Below are 19,128 nucleotides of genomic sequence, written 5' to 3'. Positions count from 1 at the left end.
CGGCTTATAGTGTCCTATGGAGAGGTCCTTCCATCTCCTCTGTGGAGGGTACGGCTTATAGTGTCCTATGGACAGGTCCTTCCATCTCCTCTGTGGAGTGTACGGCTTATAGTGTCCTATGGACAGGTCCTTCCATCTCCTCTGTGGAGTGGACGGCTTATAGTGTCCTATGGACAGATCCTTCCATCTCCTCTGTAGAGTGGACGGCTTATAGTGTCCTATGGACAGGTCCTTCCATCTCCTCTGTGGCGGGTACGGCTTATAGTGTCCTATGGACAGGTCCTTCCATCTCCTCTGTGGAGTGGACGGCTTATAGTGTCCTATGGACAGGTCCTTCCATCTCCTCTGTGGAGTGTACAGCTTATAGTGTCCTATGGAGAGGTCCTTCCATCTCCTCTGTGGAGTGTACGGCTTCTAGTGTCCTATGGGCAGGTCCTTCCATCTCCTCTGTGGAGTGTACGGCTTATAGTGTCCTATGGACAGGTCCTTCCATCTCCTATGTGGAGTGTACGGCTTATAGTGTCCTATGGACAGGTCCTTCCATCTCCTTTGTGGAGTGTGCGGCTTATAGTGTCCTATGGACAGGTCCTTCCATCTCCTCTGAGGAGTGTACGGCTTATACTGTCCTATGGACAGGTCCTTCCATCTCCTCTGTGGAGTGTACGGCTTATAGTGTCCTATGGACAGGTCCTTCCATCTCCTCTGTGGAGTGGACGGCTTATAGTGTCCTATGGACAGGTCCTTCCATCTCCTCTGTGGAGTGTACAGCTTATAGTGTCCTATGGAGAGGTCCTTCCATCTCCTCTGTGGAGGGTACGGCTTATAGTGTCCTATGGACAGGTCCTTCCATCTCCTCTGTGGAGTGTGCGGCTTATAGTGTCCTATGGGCAGGTCCTTCCATCTCCTCTGTGGAGGGTACGGCTTATAGTGTCCTATGGACAGGTCCTTCTATCTCCTCTGTGGAGTGTACGGCTTATAGTGTCCTATGGACAGGTCCTTCCATCTCCTCTGTGGAGTGGACGGCTTATAGTGTCCTATGGACAGGTCCTTCCATCTCCTCTGTGGAGTGTACGGCTTATAGTGTCCTATGGACAGGTCCTTCCATCTCCTCTGTGGAGTGTACGGCTTATAGTGTCCTATGGACAGGTCCTTCCATCTCCTCTGTGGAGTGTACGGCTTATAGTGTCCTATGGACAGGTCCTTCCATCTCCTCTGTGGAGGGTACGGCTTATAGTGTCCTATGGACAGGTCCTTCCATCTCCTCTGTGGAGGGTACGGCTTGTAGTGTCCTATGGACAGGTCCTTCCATCTCCTCTGTGGAGGGTACGGCTTATAGTGTCCTATGGACATGTCCTTCCATCTCCTCCTTAGATCTCTGGAGCTCCTTCAGTTATCACTTGTGATTAATGCTCCCCTTGCCTGGTCTGTGAGTTTTGTTCGCCGACCGTCCCTTGTCAGGTTTGGAGTTGCTTGCGTAGTAGTGCGGCAGACTCGGGGGCCTTTCAGAACAGGTGTAGTTATTTTTACTTCATGTGACACTTCGCACCCAGGGGTCCTTATTCACTGAATTATGTGACTTCAGAACTCAAGTTCATTGGTTGAACCACACCTCATTTAGGGGTTTCACAGCACAGGGGGTGGATACATTTGCACTTACAATGTTTCTATTTTCAATTATTCATTTTTTCCACTGTAACAATTTGGCTTATTGTGTCTATTACAGAAAATCTGGTTATGATGCAACAAAACAGGAGGGGTGAATACTTTTGCAAGGCACTGTATGATCCGGTACAAGGGGAAAGTATTTCAATGAGTGATTATTTCTGTGGTTTCTGGGAAACTTATCTACTGCTGAGCCCTATTGAAGCATGGTGCAGTACATTCCAGAGCGCTGGCGCCATCTGTTGGTATTTTGGGAACGCAGCAGGGTAACATGTATTGCTTTGTAAATCTCAGACACCAATGACAGATTCTGCAGATTATTACACCGCTCTAGATATCTGCAGAACATTGCTCTGCCTCCTTTACCCCTTGACGGATACAAAATATATTCTGCAGATCTTTACACAACTGACCTCTGAAGAGATCTGCAGAATATTGCTCTGTCGTCTCTACCTCCTGACAGATACTTAATGATAGATTTTGCAGATTATTACACCTCTCTAAAGATCTGCAGAACATTGCTATGCCCCTCTAATCCCTGGCAGATACATGGTGATTAGAGTTGAGCGGACACCTGGATGTTCGGGTTCGGCCGAACTTGAAAAAAAAGTTTGGGTTCGGGACCCAAACTTGACCCCGAACCCAAACCCCATTGAAGTCATTGGCCACTAAAATGGCTCTAAAATAGCCCTGGAAAGAGCTAGAGGGCTGCAAAAGGCAGCAAAATGTGCTTAAGAGCATGGCAAGTTTGTACCTGGCCTCTGCTGTTGCAAAAATCCTCTTTCTGAGCCACTTCTAAAATACTGGCCTGAAAGTGTTAGAGATGACCCCTCTTCCTCCTCTTCCTCCTGGGCCACATCCTCTTCCATCATCGCCCTAAGTGTTTTCTCAAGGAGACATAGAAGTGGTATTGTAACGCTGATAACGGCGTCATCGCCACTGGCCATGTTGGTGGAGTACTCGAAACAGCGCAACAGGGCACACAGGTCTCGCATGGAGGCCCAATCATTGGTGGTGAAGTGGGGCTGATCCGCAGTGCGACTGACCCATGCGTGCTGCAGCTGAAACTCCACTATGGCCTGCTGCTGCTCGCACAGTCTGTCCAGCATGTGCAAGGTGGAGTTCCACCTGGTGGGTACGTCGCATATGAGGCGGTGAGCGGGAAGGCCGAAGTTACGCTGTAGCGCAGACAGGCGAGCAGCGGCAGGATGAGAACGCCGGAAGCGCGAACAGACGGCCCGCACTTTATGCAGCAGCTCTGACATGTCGGGGTAGTTGTGAATGAACTTCTGCACCACCAAATTCAGCACATGCGCCAGGCAAGGGATGTGCGTCAAACCGGCTAGTCCCAGAGCTGCAACGAGATTTCGCCTATTATCGCACACCACCAGGCCGGGCTTGAGGCCCACTGGCAGCAACCACTCGTCGGTCTGTTGTTCTATACCCCGCCACAACTCCTGTGCGGTGTGGGGCCTGTCCCCCAAACATATGAGTTTCAGAACGGCCTGCTGACATTTACCCCGGGCTGTGCTGAAGTTGGTGGTGAAGGTGTGTGGCTGACTGGATGAGCAGTTGGAAGAAGAGGAGGAGGAAGCTGAGTAGGAGGAGGAGGAGACAGGAGGCAAAGAATGTTGCCCTGCGATCCTTGGCGGCGGAAGGACGTGCGCCAAACAGCTCTCCGCCTGGGGCCCAGCCGCCACTACATTTACCCAGTGTGCAGTTAGGGAAATATAGCGTCCCTGGCCGTGCTTACTGGTCCACGTATCTGTGGTTAGGTGGACATTGATTTTATCGGACACTTGGTTGTGCAGGGAAGGCACGGCTCTCCTGGAGAAGTAGTGGCGGCTGGGAACGACGTACTGTGGGACAGCTAGTGACATGAGCTGTTTGAAGCTGTCCGTCTCCACCAGCCTGAATGACAGCATTTCAAAGGCCAGCAGTTTAGAAATGCTGGCATTCAGGGCCAGTGATCGAGGGTGGCTAGGTGGGAATTTACGCTTTCTCTCAAAGGTTTGTGAGATGGAGAGCTGAACGCTTCCGTGTGACATGATGGAGATGCTTGGTGACGCAGGTGGTGGTGTTGGTGGCACATCCTCTGTTTGCTGGGCGGCAGGTGCCAACGTTCCTCCAGAGGTGGAGGAAGAGGCCGAGGCAGCAGCAGAAGAGGGAGCAGGAGGGGCCTGAGCCCTTTCTTGGTTTTGAAGGTGCTTACCCCACTGCAGCCCGTGTCTCGCATGTAGGTGCCTGGTCATGCAGGTTGTGCTAAGGTTCAGAACATTAATGCCTCGCTTCATGCTCTGATGGCACAGCGTGCCAACCACTCGGGTCTTGTCGTCAGCACATTGTGTGAAGAAGTGCCATGCCAGGGAACTCCTTGAAGCTGCCTTTGGTGTGCTCGGTCCCTGGTGACGGTGGCCAGTAGCAGGCGAACTGTTTTGGCGACGGCTGCTCTGCTTTTGCACCCTGCTCCCGCTTTTGCTACGCTGTTGGCTCAGTCTCACCACTGCCTCTTCCTCCGAACTCTGAAAGTCAGTGGCACGACCTTCATTCCATGTGGGGTCTAGGACCTCATCCTCCCCTGCATCGTCTTCATCCCTGCCCTCCTGTTCAGTCTGCACACTGCAGAAAGACGCAGCAGTTGGCACCTGTGTTTCGTCATCATCAGAGACGTGCTGAGGTGGTATTCCCATGTCCTCACCAGGAAACATAAGTGGTTGTGCGTCAGTGCATTCTATGTCTTCCACCCCTGGGGAAGGGCTAGGTGGATGCCCTTGGGAAACCCTGCCAGCAGAGTCTTCAAACAGCATAAGAGACTGCTGCATGACTTGAGGCTCAGACAGGTTCCCCGATATGCACGGGGGTGATGTGACAGACTGATGGGCATGGGTTTCAGGCGCCACCTGTGCGCTTTCTGCAGAAGACTGGGTGGGAGATAATGTGAATGTGCTGGATCCCCTGTCGGCCACCCAATTGACTAGCGCCTGTACCTGCTCAGGCCTTACCATCCTTAGAACGGCATTGGGCCCCACCAAATATCGCTGTAAATTCTGGCGGCTACTGGGACCTGAGGTAGTAGGTACACTAGGACGTGTGGCTGTGGCAGAACGGCCACGTCCTCTCCCTGCACCAGAGGCTCCACCAACACCACCACCGCGACCATGACCGCATCCCTTATTAGATGTTTGCCTCATAGTTAGTGTTCACCAAGCAAAGTAAATAGTGGTTGAGTCTGTTAAAAATTAACCGCCAATAAAAACTCTGATGTAGGGTATTGCACTAATTATTATTATTTTTTAACTCTATATGACAGCGGTATTTGTGGCCTAAATTTCACAGTCACTTATGCATGTCTTATCCCAGATGTGCAGTATATAAGAGGGTTTTTTAACCCCAGTAAGCACAAAGCTGTATTTCTGGCCTAAATGTGACACTCACTTATGCACCTATAATCCTAGATGTGCACTATATGAAACAGATGTTTGTTTGTTTTTTTCGCCCCAGTATGAGAAAGCCGTATTTCTGGCCTAAACTTCACAGTCACTTATGCACGTCTAATCCCAGATGTGCAGTATATCAGAGGGTTTTTTTTCACCCCAGTAAGCAAAAAGCTGTATTTCTGGCCTAAATTTCACAGTCACTTATGCACGTCTAATCCTAGATGTGCACTATATGAAAAAAAGTTTTTTTTTTAACCCCAGTGTCTCAAAGCAGTATTTCTGGACATGCAGACATGCAGATAGCCTGTGCTTGTGCACTATCGTTGCATGAAATGGCTGCCGATTATGTATTGATATTGACAAACTGAAGGAAAAAAAGTTTGTTTTCAGTAGTAGTTTGCTCAGGGCAGGCTTAAAACAATTGTGCACTGCACCCACAAAACACATTTGCTGTAGATCGCTGAGTACATAAACCAGTTCTTCATAAGATTTCTCCCTGATCTTTCCCTCACAGCAGCTGCAGCCTCTCCCTACACTAATCCGAGCAGAGTGACGGGCGGTGCTATGTGACTCCAGCTTAAATAGAGGCTGGGTCACATGCTGCAGTTGGCCAATCACAGCCATGCCAATAGTAGGCATGGCTGTGATGGCCTTTTGGGGCAAGTAGTATGACGCTTGTTGATTGGCTGCTGTGCAGCCTTTCAAAAAGCGCTGAACACCGAACCCGAACTTTTACGTAAATGTTCGGGTTCTGGTCCGGGTGCCGAAAAACCTAAAGTTCGGTACGAACCCGAACTTTACAGTTCGGGTTCGCTCAACTCTAATGGTGATACATTCTGCAGATTATTACGCCTCTCATGATATCTGCAGAACATTGCCCTGTCCTCTCTACCTCCTGACATACATAAAATAGATTCTGCAGGTTATTCCATCTCTCTAGAGATCTGCAGTACATTGCTCTGCCCCCTCTTCCTCCTTCCAGATCCATAATGATATGTTCTGCAGATTATGACACCACTGACCTCTAAGGATCTGCAGAATATTGCAAATTATTACATCAAGGTCCACTCTAAAGATCTGCAGAACATTGCTCTGCCCCCTCTACCTTTTTGACAGATACATAGTGGAATATTCAGCAGATTATCACACCACTGGCCTCTCCAGAGATCTGCAGAATATTGCTCTGTCCTCTCTAGCTCCTGACAGATATGTAATGATATATTCTGCAGATTATTACACCACTGACCTCTCTAAGGAGCTACAGATTATTTCATCACTGTCCTGCAGAACATTGCTCTACCTAATCTCTGACAGATACACAGTGAGGCCTTGTTTCCATGTCCGTTTCATGTCCGTGAAAACACCAGTCCATGTTTCAACCGTTAAGCATCCGTGTTTGGTCCGTGTGTCCGTTTTTTTGCCCTCTTTGTGTCATCCATATTCCATGGACTGAAAGTTTAAGGCCCCTTTCACACGGGCGAGAATTCCGTGCGGGTGCAATGCGTGAGGTGAATGCATTGCACCCGCATTGAATCCGGACCCATTCACTCCAATGGGGCTGTGCACACGAGCGGTGATTTTCACGCATCACTTGTGCGTTGCGTGAAAATCGCAGCATGCTCTATATTGTGCGTTTTTCCCGCAACGCAGGCCCCATAGAAGTGAATGGGGCTGCGTGAAAATCGCAAGCAAGTGCAGATGCAGTGCGATTTTCACACATGGTTGCTAGGTGACGATCGGGATGGGGACCCGATCTTTATTATTTTCCCTTATAACATGGTTATAAGGGGAAATAATAGCATTCTTAATACAGAATGCATAGTACAATAGCGCTGGAGGGGTTAAAAAAAAAATTAAAAAAATTTAACTCACCTCATCCACTTGTTCGCGCAGCCCGGCTTGTCTTCTTTCTTCTTCTTTGAGGACCTGGGAGGAAAAGGACCTTTGGTGACGTCACTGCGCTCATCACATGGTCCATCACATGATCCATCACCATGGTGATGGACTATGTGATGAGCGCAGTGACATCACCAAAGGTCCTTTTCCTCCCAGGTCCTCAAAGAAGAAGAAAGAAGACAAGCCGGGCTGCGCGAACAAGTGGATGAGGTGAGTTAAATTTTTTTTATTTATTTTTTAACCCCTCCAGCGCTATTGTACTATGCATTCTGTATTCAGAATGCTATTATTTTCCCTTATAACCATGTTATAAGGGAAAATAATAGAATCTACACAACACCGAACCCAAACCCGAACTTCTGTGACGAAGTCTGGGTTCGGGTCTGGGTACCAAACATGCCGATTTTTCTCACGCGCGTGCAAAACACATTAAAACGCTTTGCACTCACGCAGAAAAATTGCGCATTTTCCCGCAACACACCCGCATCTTTACCCGCAACGCCCGTGTGAAACCAGCCTAATTTCTAGAGAATCTCCTATTAGGCCCCTTTCACACGAGCGAGTTTTCCGCGCGGACGCAATGCGTGACGTGAACGCATAGCACCCGCACTGAATCCTGACCCATTCATTTCAATGGGGCTGTGTACGTGAGCGTTGTTTTTCACACATCACTCGTGCGTTGCGTGAGAATCGCAGCATGTTCTATGGTCTGCGTTTTTTCACGCAGCCCTGGCCCTATAGAAGTGAATGGGGCTTCAGTGAAAAACGCATTGCATCCGCAAGCAAGTGTGGATGCGCCCTAAGCAATGCATGTCTTACAGTCAGTAAAAAAAGAGCCTGAGATATTCTGCAGATTATCACACTACTGGCCTCTCCGGAGACCTGCAGAACATTGCTCTGTTACTATTACAGATTCTGGGGGATTCTGTCATCTTCCTTGGGCTATAACGTTACATTGCTGTGATCTTTAGATTGTAAGCTCTTGCGCACCGCCTGCTCCTGGTCTGCTACAGATTTTGTTATCTTCGGCAGTGATCCGCAGATGATTGTAGTGTGACTGCTGATGGCCGGAGCTTTGTGTGCAGGGTCCCAGCATGTGAGCGGTTAAAGAGGCAGCAGCGTTATTGTGCAGCCAGCCAGCTATAGAATGACAATCAGTGCGCAGCCTTGAATTGTTAGCTTCCCTCTATGTGGCTGACACTGTCTATTCAGGGAGCGGATTCTGCCATCTGGGTGAATGGTGGTGCTCGTCTCTGAAATACCGATCTCCTGCACTCCCATCTCCCGGCTCCTAACAGCTTCCCAGGCTCTGCCAGCCCCCCAGGACCAGACCAGATCGTCCCAGTGTGAATGGCGCCTTCTTAACCAGTTATCTGCTGGACCAGGAAAGGCTGACCTTATAATATAAACTCTAGCTGGTGTATCTCAGCCTATCGTGTGTGATACTGTCTGCTGAGCTGTGTATCTAATCCTATCATGTGTGATACTGTCTGCTGAGCTGTGTATCTAATCCTATCATGTGTGATACTGTCTGCTGAGCCCCTGTATCTAATCCTATCATGTGTGATACTGTCTGCTGAGCTGTGTATCTAATCCTATCCTGTGTGATACTGTCTGCCGAGCTGTGTATCTAATCCTATCATGTGTGATACTGTCTGCTGAGCCCCTGTATCTAATCCTATCATGTGTGATACTGTCTGCTGAGCTGTGTATCTAATCCTATCCTGTGTGATACTGTCTGCCGAGCTGTGTATCTAATCCTATCATGTGTGATACTGTCTGCTGAGCTGGTGTATCTAGGCCTATCATGTGTGATACTGTCTGCTGAGCTGTGTATCTAATCCTATCATGTGTGATACTGTCTGCTGAGCTGCTGCATCTAATCCTATCATGTGTGATACTGTCTGCTGAGCCCCTGTATCTAATCCTATCATGTGTGATACTGTCTGCTAAGCTGCTGTATCTAATCCTATGATGTGTGATACTGTCTGCTGAGCTGCTGTATCTAATCCTATGATGTGTGATACTGTCTGCTGAGCTGCTGTATCTAAGCCTATCATGTATGATACTGTCTGCTGAGCTGCTGTATCTAAGCCTATCATGTGTGATACTGTCTGCTGAGCTGGTGTATCTAGGCCTATTATGTGTGATACTGTCTACTGAGCTATATATCTAATCCTATCATGTGTGATACTGTCTGCTGAGCTGCTGTATCTAATCTTATCATGTGTGATACTGTCTGCTGAGCTGCTGTATCTAATCCTATGATGTGTGATACTGTCTGCTGAGCTGCTGTATCTAATCCTATGATGTGTGATACTGTCTGCTGATCTATTGTATCTAATCCTATGATGTGTGATACTGTCTGCTGAGCTGGTGTATCTAATCCTATGATGTGTGATACTGTCTGCTGAGCCGCTGTATCTAATCCTATCATGTGTGATACCGTCTGCTGAGCTGGTGTATCTAGGCCTATTATGTGTGATACTGTCTGCTGATCTATTGTATCTAATCCTATGATGTGTGATACTGTCTGCTGAGCTGATGTATCTAATCCTATAATGTGTGATACTGTCTGCTGAGCTGCTGTATCTAATCCTATCATGTGTGATACCGTCTGCTGAGCTGCTGTATCTAAGCCTATCATGTATGATACTGTCTGCTGAGCTGCTGTATCTAAGCCTATCATGTGTGATACTGTCTGCTGAGCTGGTGTATCTAGGCCTATTATGTGTGATACTGTCTGCTGAGCTGCTGTATCTAATCTTATCATGTGTGATACTGTCTGCTGAGCTGCTGTATCTAATCTTATCATGTGTGATACTGTCTGCTGAGCTGCTGTATCTAATCCTATGATGTGTGATACTGTCTGCTGAGCTGCTGTATCTAATCCTATGATGTGTGATACTGTCTGCTGATCTATTGTATCTAATCCTATGATGTGTGATACTGTCTGCTGAGCTGGTGTATCTAATCCTATGATGTGTGATACTGTCTGCTGAGCTGCTGTATCTAATCCTATGATGTGTGATACTGTCTGCTGATCTATTGTATCTAATCCTATGATGTGTGATACTGTCTGCTGAGCTGGTGTATCTAGGCCTATTATGTGTGATACCGTCTGCGGAATTTCTGGCAGACGTTGGACAGACCCTACTGACATATAATGATTCTCCTGTATCTAATCCTATCATATGAGTACTACATTCCCCATCATGTAATGCTACTGAATTTTCTTAGATTTTCTTATATTACTACACAGTTGGTTTTGCTTAGAATTTCCTGGAGGACGTTGTACGGAGATTTTCCTGGATGTCTGCTGGACAAGAGCATGATGTGTGATCCCAGGGAAAGCACTCCGGCGCTGTCATCACAATGCCCCAGGGGTTCATGGGGGAGGGGGGGGGGGACGGCGGCTTTTGTTAATTGTCCCATTCACATTTCCATTAGAAGGAACATGGTTTGAGTGAAGAGGAACAATAAGAATTCACTGCTTCTCAGAAGACACTTGTTCCAGCCCTGACCCTGCGATATCATGCACACAGCAATATCTCCATGAGGCACTGTACATGACGGCTGTGTGGATTCAGAATAGATATGAGATGATTGATAGATAGATTGATAGATATGGGATAGATATGAGATGATAGATATGAGATACCGTAGATAGATAGATATGAGATAGATAGATAGATAGATAGATAGATAGATAGATATGGGATAGATAGATAGATAGATAGATAGATAGATAGATAGATAGATATATAGATAATAGATAGATAGATAGATAGATAGATAGATAGATAGATAGATAGATAGATAGATAGATAGATATGAGATAGATAGATAGATAATAGATAGATAGATATATAGATAATAGATAGATAGATGATAGATAGATAGATAGATAGATAGATAGATAGATAGATAGATAGATAGATAGATAGATAGATAGACAGACTCTGGAAAAATCTTTCATTTTAATCAAACTCCAAAGAACATTTGTTTAATTTTTTATTATGTATATATATATTTTTTTTCTTTTCTAAGCATTATCTTATTATTGTTCATCAAATCTTAGAAGTAAAATTCTTTCATTTTCAAAAATCCACAACAAACTTTTATAAATTACTTTATTGCCTTGGCTGATCACTGTGTGACCCAGCCTGGATATTCTCCCTTTGCCCCCCAGTGATACATTGTATCTAGTGTTGAGCGAACTTGTGTTTTAAGTTCGACGTCTAAAGTTCGAGTTCAGGTTATCGAAGTATCCCGTTATGGATTCAAAATTCCGTTATGGTCCGTGGTAGCGGAATCCATAACGGGATACTTCCATAACCCGAACTTTAGACGCCGAACTTAAAACACAAGTTCGCTCAACACTAATTGTATCTTCTTTCTCTTCCTATACATCTTCTATCTGATGGGAGGTGAGATGTATCCAGATCATTTCCAAAACATTTCTACGGCTATTTCCATCCTCCCTCTAATGGACGGTCATTTGCTCCCATGAATGGGATTTGTCCAGCCAGATCTCCGACGCCGTTTCCGTTTGCCTAAAAAAAATCAAGAGGCCAAGTAGATATTTGTCATCGTGGTTACACTTCCCACCTCCACGTTCCGTCCCCTCGTCCTCCTCTTCACACTTGGACATTGTCACTTCAATAACCCTTCTTCCCCCCCCCCCCCCAACTCCTCATCTGTCAACGCGTCGACCCCCTCGATATGTAAGTGCGGCTAGGCCGCTGGCATTTCCAGGGTTAAGTAGATTGTCCCGTCTTCAGTCAATGCCATCGTTGGCAGGGTGACAGCACTTGAGTGTGCAAACTTGTGGGTATTGTGTCGAGGCCTTTGGGGTGCTATGGAGACACGGTAATATGACAGAGGAAAATGTTTGCTGATGGTAATTCTATGGGCTTTGTCTAAGTCATTCTCCATCATGACGACTCGATTTAAGTCTCCACTGTTTGAGGACAAATGTAAGAGCGCTTTCCAGCTTAGGGCCTTTGTCCGGCCGGTTTGAATGGGTAATTCAGCTTTTGTGTGGCTCAATTGTGGGGGCAAACATAAAGACAAGATTCTTCAGCTCTTAAACCTCCTTTCCATGGCTATGCGCGCATCTCTTTAGGGATTTGTTTCATTCTTACCTTGCTGACATCACCCTTCATCCTAAAAAAAATAAAAAATCACAAAAACAAAAAAGGAGGCAGAGGAGAACTCTGGTCAGTGGAGGGTAGGCTTGGCTTCTCAGTAATTCTACTATTGTCCTGTGTCATTCAACTATGGTCGCCTCCAGCCTCCCAGACGGATTCACTTATTTAAAAAAAAATTTGGGGAGGGGGGTAGGAGGGAGGTAAGAGGGTGTCCAACTATCCCTTCTCACCCAACAGCCTTACACGTTGTATTGTGAGGAGGGGAGAGGACTAAGGAGGACACCAGGAGAACCAGCACAGAAATCATGGTATTTATTTGTGGCCCTTTTTGTGGCTGTCCCCATGGCGACAATTTGAGATGGGGAAAAATGTGGGAACGGGCAGACTAATGCCTAATTGAAGCGCTTTGTATTTGGACGGCGGAATTTGATTGGTCAACGAAGTCTCCCCTAACTACAAGGATTCATTCACTTTGCTCCCAAAGGTCTGGCTGGCATCATCCTCACAGCAGCGTACAGGTTTGTGGTGTAACGAGATTATCCCGCGCGGCTCTGATACAACGAACAGGAGGATTGGGGACATCCGTGTCTACAGTAAGTAGGTGCCGGGGGGGAGGGGGGGGGGGGGACATGTGTCTGAGTGCGTGTGTCCCTTGAATGGATCATTGAGAACAACTTTTAATTACTCTCCTTAATGGTCCCCATGGGAATGGATTATTGTCCTCTGATGTCACCTATATGTAACGAGGATATGGTGGAGGCTTTGTGCAACTTTTTGTATGTTCTCTAGTTGTAAAATTGTAGCAGGTATAGATATTGTCAATTTTTATTTTATTTTTATTTTTATTTTATTTTTATGCTTTTGTGGGAATCACTCTGCAGCTCCGGGCAATTCATTTGTTGGGTTTGTAAAACAGTGAGTTGATTATATGCAATTACCTGGTGATTGGGGGATTCAATTGCTCATTGGTATAGTTTTTATGGTTCTTGTTTGTAATTTTTTAATTTGTATGAAGATGAAATAAAAAGGAGTAATAATGATGATCATCATCACTTTCATCATTAACACACCCACCTTAATCAACTTTAGTCTCACCACCACCATCATCTACCTACTTCATCATCATTATCATCACAACGACGACAACACCCATCATCACTACCTACTGTACATTATTATTACCACCACCAACATCATAAACACCCCCACCTACATCATCCCCACCACCAGCTCCACCATAATTACCTCCATCATCATCACTTCTATATTATCAACACCTCTTTCCTTATCACCATCACTACCTACTGTACACCATTACCACCAACAACATAATCAACACCACTTCTATCATCCCCACCAACTCTGCCATCATTACCTCCATCACCACTTCCATATTATCAACACCCCCAACAACACAACCATTTCCATCATCATCACAACCTGAATTATCATCATCACTATGACCACCTCCATCATGACTACTTATTGTATGTAATTACCTCCAACATCATTAACACCACCACCTCCATCATTAACACACCCACCTCCATCATTAACACACCCACCTCCATCATTAACACACCCACCTCCATCAACTTTAGCCTTACCACCACCATCATCTACCTCCTCTTTCATCAGCAACATTTCAACATTATCAACACCTTCATCATTATCATCACCACCACAACCACTTCCATCATCACTACCTTACTGTACATCATTACCATCATCAACACCACCACCTCCATCATCATCACCACTTCCGTATTATCAACACCTCCAGCATTACCATGGCCACCACAACCACCTCCATGATCACAACTTCCATTATTACCACCACCACCATCATCATCATGATCTCCTGGAGTTATCAACACCACCACCATCATCTACCCCCTCTTTCACCAGCAACATTTCAACATTATCAACACCTTAATCATTATCATCACCACCACAACCACTTCCATCATCACTACCTTACTGTACATCATTACCATAATCAACACCACCACTTCCATATTATCAACACCTCCATCATTACCATGGCCACCACAACCACTTCCATAATCACAACTTCCATTATTACCACCACCATCATCATCGTATCCTGGAGTTATCAACACCACCACCACCTCCATTACCATCACTAGTCTTGAGCGAATCGAGCTTTGGATCGGCGATCTGAAGTTAATTCATTCAAAACCTTCAATTTTAATGCTGTCTTCATAAAGCATTAAAATGTATGTGCTCTGTGGAGTTGGCTTCCTTTCACCCGAAGTCGCACAAGACTTCGGTGAATTAACTGGGTATTCATTTCTGCATCCTTGAAAACATATAAAGTTAGGAATCCGAAGTCGGGTTTGGTACTGAGGTTGCAGACGTTTTAAAAAAAAATTCAGAAATGAATACCAAAGCATTAAAATCGAAGTTGTTGAATGAATCGACTTCGGATCGGTGATCCATAGCTCGATTCGCTCAAGACTAATCATCAGGACTAATATCTTAATTATTGCGACCACAGGCTTCATTATCATCAGCAACACCACATTTATCATTCCCATTACTTTCACAATCAACCAGATTATTATCATCTCCACCTACACCACCACCACCTTGTCTATACTACCACCTCCATCATCGCCGCCACCACCACCATCATTATCATAATTATTACCACCGCAGACTTCACTATCATCATCACCCCCACCTCCATTATTCCACCACCTTATCATCAACACCCCCCTCACCAGCTACATTACCATCATCTCCACCTATACCACCATCACCTCCATTATCATCACACCGCCATTATCATAACTATTGCCACCACAGGCTTTAGTATTATCACAACCTCCTACATTACCACCCCCACCACCTCCATTATTCCACCACCATCATCATCACCACCACCACAACCACCAGTACCATCTTCACTTCCTCCATCATCACCACCACGTTGATAATAACCACTGCTGACTCTATCCTCCTCTTCTCCCCCATCTTGATCACCCTAATAGTCAATAATTTATACAAGATAAATTAAATGTATTTACTGCTTCATAATCTTGGTCCCACTTTTTACATATTTTTCTTTTCTAGTTCCTTGCTCCTGGAGTGTCATAATAAATTATTATACAATATTAATGGAAATTTGTCACTTGGTAAATCATGGCATCAGACAATGAAGTCAAGACGCTCTTGAATTTTGTCAACTTGGCATCATGTGACATCAAGGCAGCTCTGGACAAGTCGGCTCCATGCAGGAGATCCGTGGATCACCGGAAATATCTGCAGAAGCAGCTGAAAAGGTTTTCCCAGAAGTATTCCAGATTACCCAGATGCCACTCCTCCAGCAGAACCGTGGACCTGAGGAAGGGGCTGGTGGAGAGACTGAGCTCCACCAATCATAGTAAAGGACTGAATGACAAGGTGGTGGGTGCACTGGAGGCAGAGGAGTGCGTTATGGGGGACGTGAGCTCTCAAGAGAACAGTATGGATGCTGGAAGGCATGATCAAGTGCCCATGCGGAAAAGACAGCTGCCAGCATCATTTTGGGAAGAACCCAGATCTTCCACTAACCTCCTGGACATGCCCTGCCCTTCCAGACTAGACATCATATACAAAGAGAGAACCGAGACCTCCCTTCCCGTTTATGAAAGTAAAAAGGTAAAAAATGTACTAATCCCAAACAAATCCCCTGTCCTCTGTACCCACCCCTCAGGAGATAAGGAGAAGGTGCCACCTATAACCTCCTTCACTGAACGGGTCAATGCCTGCAATTGCTGCCCTCTTCAGTACCATGGACAGCAGGTCTTGTACCAGCACAGCCATGGGGTCCACCTACACCCCAACCCATTTACCACCCTAGCAGTATGGAGTAAAAATACAACAGCGCCCACGGTGGAAATTCAGCACTTGTGTAAAGATTCAGGGCAGAGACTATATAGACATGTTGTTCTCAAGCCTATACCAACCAAGCCCGCTATGCCACCTTCTATTTTTAATGTTTTTGGATATATTTGATTGAAATTTGGACCTGAACGATATTTATTATGGATCCTTATAACATATGCCAAGAGATGAGCAGAAACGACCTTCCAAAAAAGTTCTAGGTCTTGAAGGACATAAAAGTTTCATCATGAAGGTTTCCATCAAGATATATTTTTTTTACCTAATTCTTAGAGAAACTTCCAAATGTTATAGGAACTGATGAAGGCAACATGGTCTGAATTCTTTCGGGTCGTGGATATTGCCATGCTAAGTTAAACTGGAGGAAGATGGTAAAATTGCCTTAATAGTTTGCAATTTTTTGGCCTCCAAGAAATAGTGGAATGAGTTGATACATACGGCTAATAATGTATTTGCTCCCCTACTTGTAGACAGATGGATGGATATGTGACTCTCCGTACTCCTTATGATGGAGGCAGAGGGTCAAATTGGGCTTAGTGTTTGCCCCCCTTAGAGCAGTCCTTGTAACCAGAGCAAAGTTTACTGTGATGTTTCTGATGCCCAATTTTTATTACATTCTGCGTAGTGAGCAGTGAATCAATTGGACAACATTTTGATTTTTTTTTTTATGTCAAAGTAAAAACTATTTATACTGATTCCCTGATTTTATTGTGAGCGAAATAGTCAACTGGGTGGACAGGAAACTCTTTAGTCATGGGTACATTAGCCACAAAAAGGGAACATCAAATCGGTTGTCTGGGTTTAGAGCTGAACCCGGACATATCACCTTCCTCACCCAGGCAGCCCCTCAAAGTGGAGCATTAGAGCATTTCATGATCTGCTCTTTCAGCAGATCCGGTGACGTACCGCTTCTTTGCTAGGCGGAGGCTTCCGCCTAGCGGTGTTCCCAGTGACGTCACCGTCGCTAATGGGCAGGCTTTAGTGCTGTCCTAGCCTGTAAAATATGATAGGGAAACGTTTACGCCCGCCCATTAGCGCAAAACACTGTTAGGCGGAAGCCTCCACCTAGCAATGTAAATTTAAAAACAAAAAAGGCCTTGCCCTGCGCTATACAACCCAGGGCAAGGAAGAGCATCGGAGCATGAAATGCTCATCTCAGCGGGCCTGCCTGGGTGGAGAAAGGGATATATTCAGGTTCAGCTCTGAACCTGGACAACCCCTTTAAAAAACAAAATTAAAATTGTAAAGTTTTGTAAAAATGTTTTAAATATTTGGCTTTGATTTGCAACGTTTATCAAACCTGAATGTGTCACATTGTAAATTCTGTAATAAATGTAACATTCATTAACCCTTCCACTCCCGGAGTTTTTTTTTTTTTTTGCGTTTTCGTTTTGTGCTCCCTGCCTTCCCAGAGCCATAACTTTTTTATTTGTCTGTTCACATAGCCATATGAGGGCTTGATTTCTGTGGGACAAGTTGTACTTTCCAACGCCACCATTTAATATTGCATGAAGCTGAAAAAAAAATTCCAAAAAAGGTGAATCAGCCACTTGGACGCTTTTTTACGTTTTGCTGTTTGCTGTATAGGGAATATATTTTAATATTTTTAAACTATGGGTGTTTTCGCACATCGCGACACCCATGATGTGTATTTTTTTATTCTTTTGTTCTTTTTTTTTTTGGGGGGGAAAAGGGGGGTGATTTGAATTTTTACGTTTTTTTAACTTTTTATTTTTTTACACTTTTTTTATAGTTCCCATAGGGAACTATAACATGCAATCATTAGATTGCTATTCTCATAGACTCCAATGCACTAGCATTGGAGTCTATGATGAGTTCACTACTTTCCTATGGAGCCCTATTACAGGCAAGTGCTCCATAGGAAACACTGTGCAGCAGCCTCCTGTCATTCACAAAGAAAGGGGCTGCTGCACACAAGCTCCGACTCCTCCAATCGCCGCACGGGGGAGTCGGAGCACCACTGTAAGCGCGCGCTTTCGGTTTTCAGCGCGCTCAGATGCCGTGGTCAGGATTGACCACGGCATCTAAGGGGTTAAATGTCCGCGATTGGCATTACTGCCAGTTGCGGACATGAGCCCCGGGTGTCTGCTATAAGAAGCAGGCGGCCTCCCGCGGCTATGGCGCCCGATGCGCACTCGATCGGGCGCCATGTTTAAAGACCGCACCAATGATGTACATGTACGTCATCGGGCGTGAAGGGGTTAATGTTGGGTTTAATTACTCCGAGGACCCAAAAATTAAATTTATTTATATTTTTGTGGTTAGCCTATGCGATAGGATGGGTATTATGGGATAATGATGATTTAAGACAAGTCCTTAAAATAACAAAATCCCCAGTAAATAAAAATCCACAAAGCCACTTCAGCAATTTCTTAGCATTGTCTTTTTCCGGGAAAGATGTGTGACGGTCAATATCCTACAGAGGAAGTCCCCCAACTTTTTATGCTCTTTTTGCTTTGTACTATGTTGGAGGAATAACGTCTGCCCAAATTAATGGGGGACTCATCCCCGAACTCCTCATCTTGAGTCCTGGATTGAAGGTCCTCCTCTGTGATACTTCATACAGTCTGCTGATGGCCCTTTACGTTGCAGTGTCCCCCATCACAATAGGTTGTTGCGGCCATGAGCCCATTTACATTCCTTCAATCTGCAAACAATTGTGTAATGATGTAGAGATGAATTTTCATGGATTTCACTTGTACTAGGTTTTCCTGCCATGAGTTGTGACAGCTGGAAAATGCATTGATCTATATGCAGATGTGTCAGGGCTAAATTCAAAATGGGACTTGTCTACTCCTTATGTGTATCATGTTCAGTAAGTGCAGGGATCAGCAACCTCCAGCACTTCCAGAATTCTCCTTTCACGTCTATGGGAATTACAAGAATAGCTGAGCAAGTGTTCCTGCTGGGTGTTGTAGTTTCACAGCAGCTGCCGTGCTGTAGGTTGCTGACCCTGTCCTGGCTTAGTGAGTTAAAGGGGTCGTCGTCTCACTTCAGCAAATGGCATTTATCATGTAGAGAAAGTTAATACAAGGCACTTACTAATGTGT

At 45.4% G+C, this 19,128-nt stretch overlaps 2 protein-coding genes across 5 annotated transcripts in view; both read left to right on the top strand.

The window, feature by feature from the left end:
* The window catches only part of FAM181A (family with sequence similarity 181 member A), a 70,847-nt gene extending 54,148 nt beyond the window's left edge, over positions 1 to 16,699 (top strand). For 2 of the 4 annotated variants that reach the window (XM_040410947.1, XM_040410948.1), the window contains exon 2: positions 15,248 to 16,699. In XM_040410947.1, coding sequence (XP_040266881.1) covers positions 15,317 to 16,171 — 855 coding nt within the window. In that variant the 5' untranslated portion in view covers positions 15,248 to 15,316 and the 3' untranslated portion in view covers positions 16,172 to 16,699. Of the gene's footprint in view, positions 1 to 12,281; positions 12,742 to 15,247 lie in introns of those variants that run through there. The other 2 variants (XM_040410945.1, XM_040410946.1) reach the window with 2 other exon arrangements.
* The window catches only part of CCDC197 (coiled-coil domain containing 197), a 155,286-nt gene that overhangs the window by 52,298 nt on the left and 83,860 nt on the right, over positions 1 to 19,128 (top strand). The gene's annotated exons all lie outside the window — the stretch shown is intronic.

The sequence above is a fragment of the Bufo bufo genome, chromosome 11 (genome assembly GCF_905171765.1).
Source record: "Bufo bufo chromosome 11, aBufBuf1.1, whole genome shotgun sequence".
Classification (NCBI taxonomy): Eukaryota; Metazoa; Chordata; class Amphibia; order Anura; family Bufonidae; genus Bufo; species Bufo bufo.
This window is presented reverse-complemented; position numbering and strand designations above follow the sequence as displayed.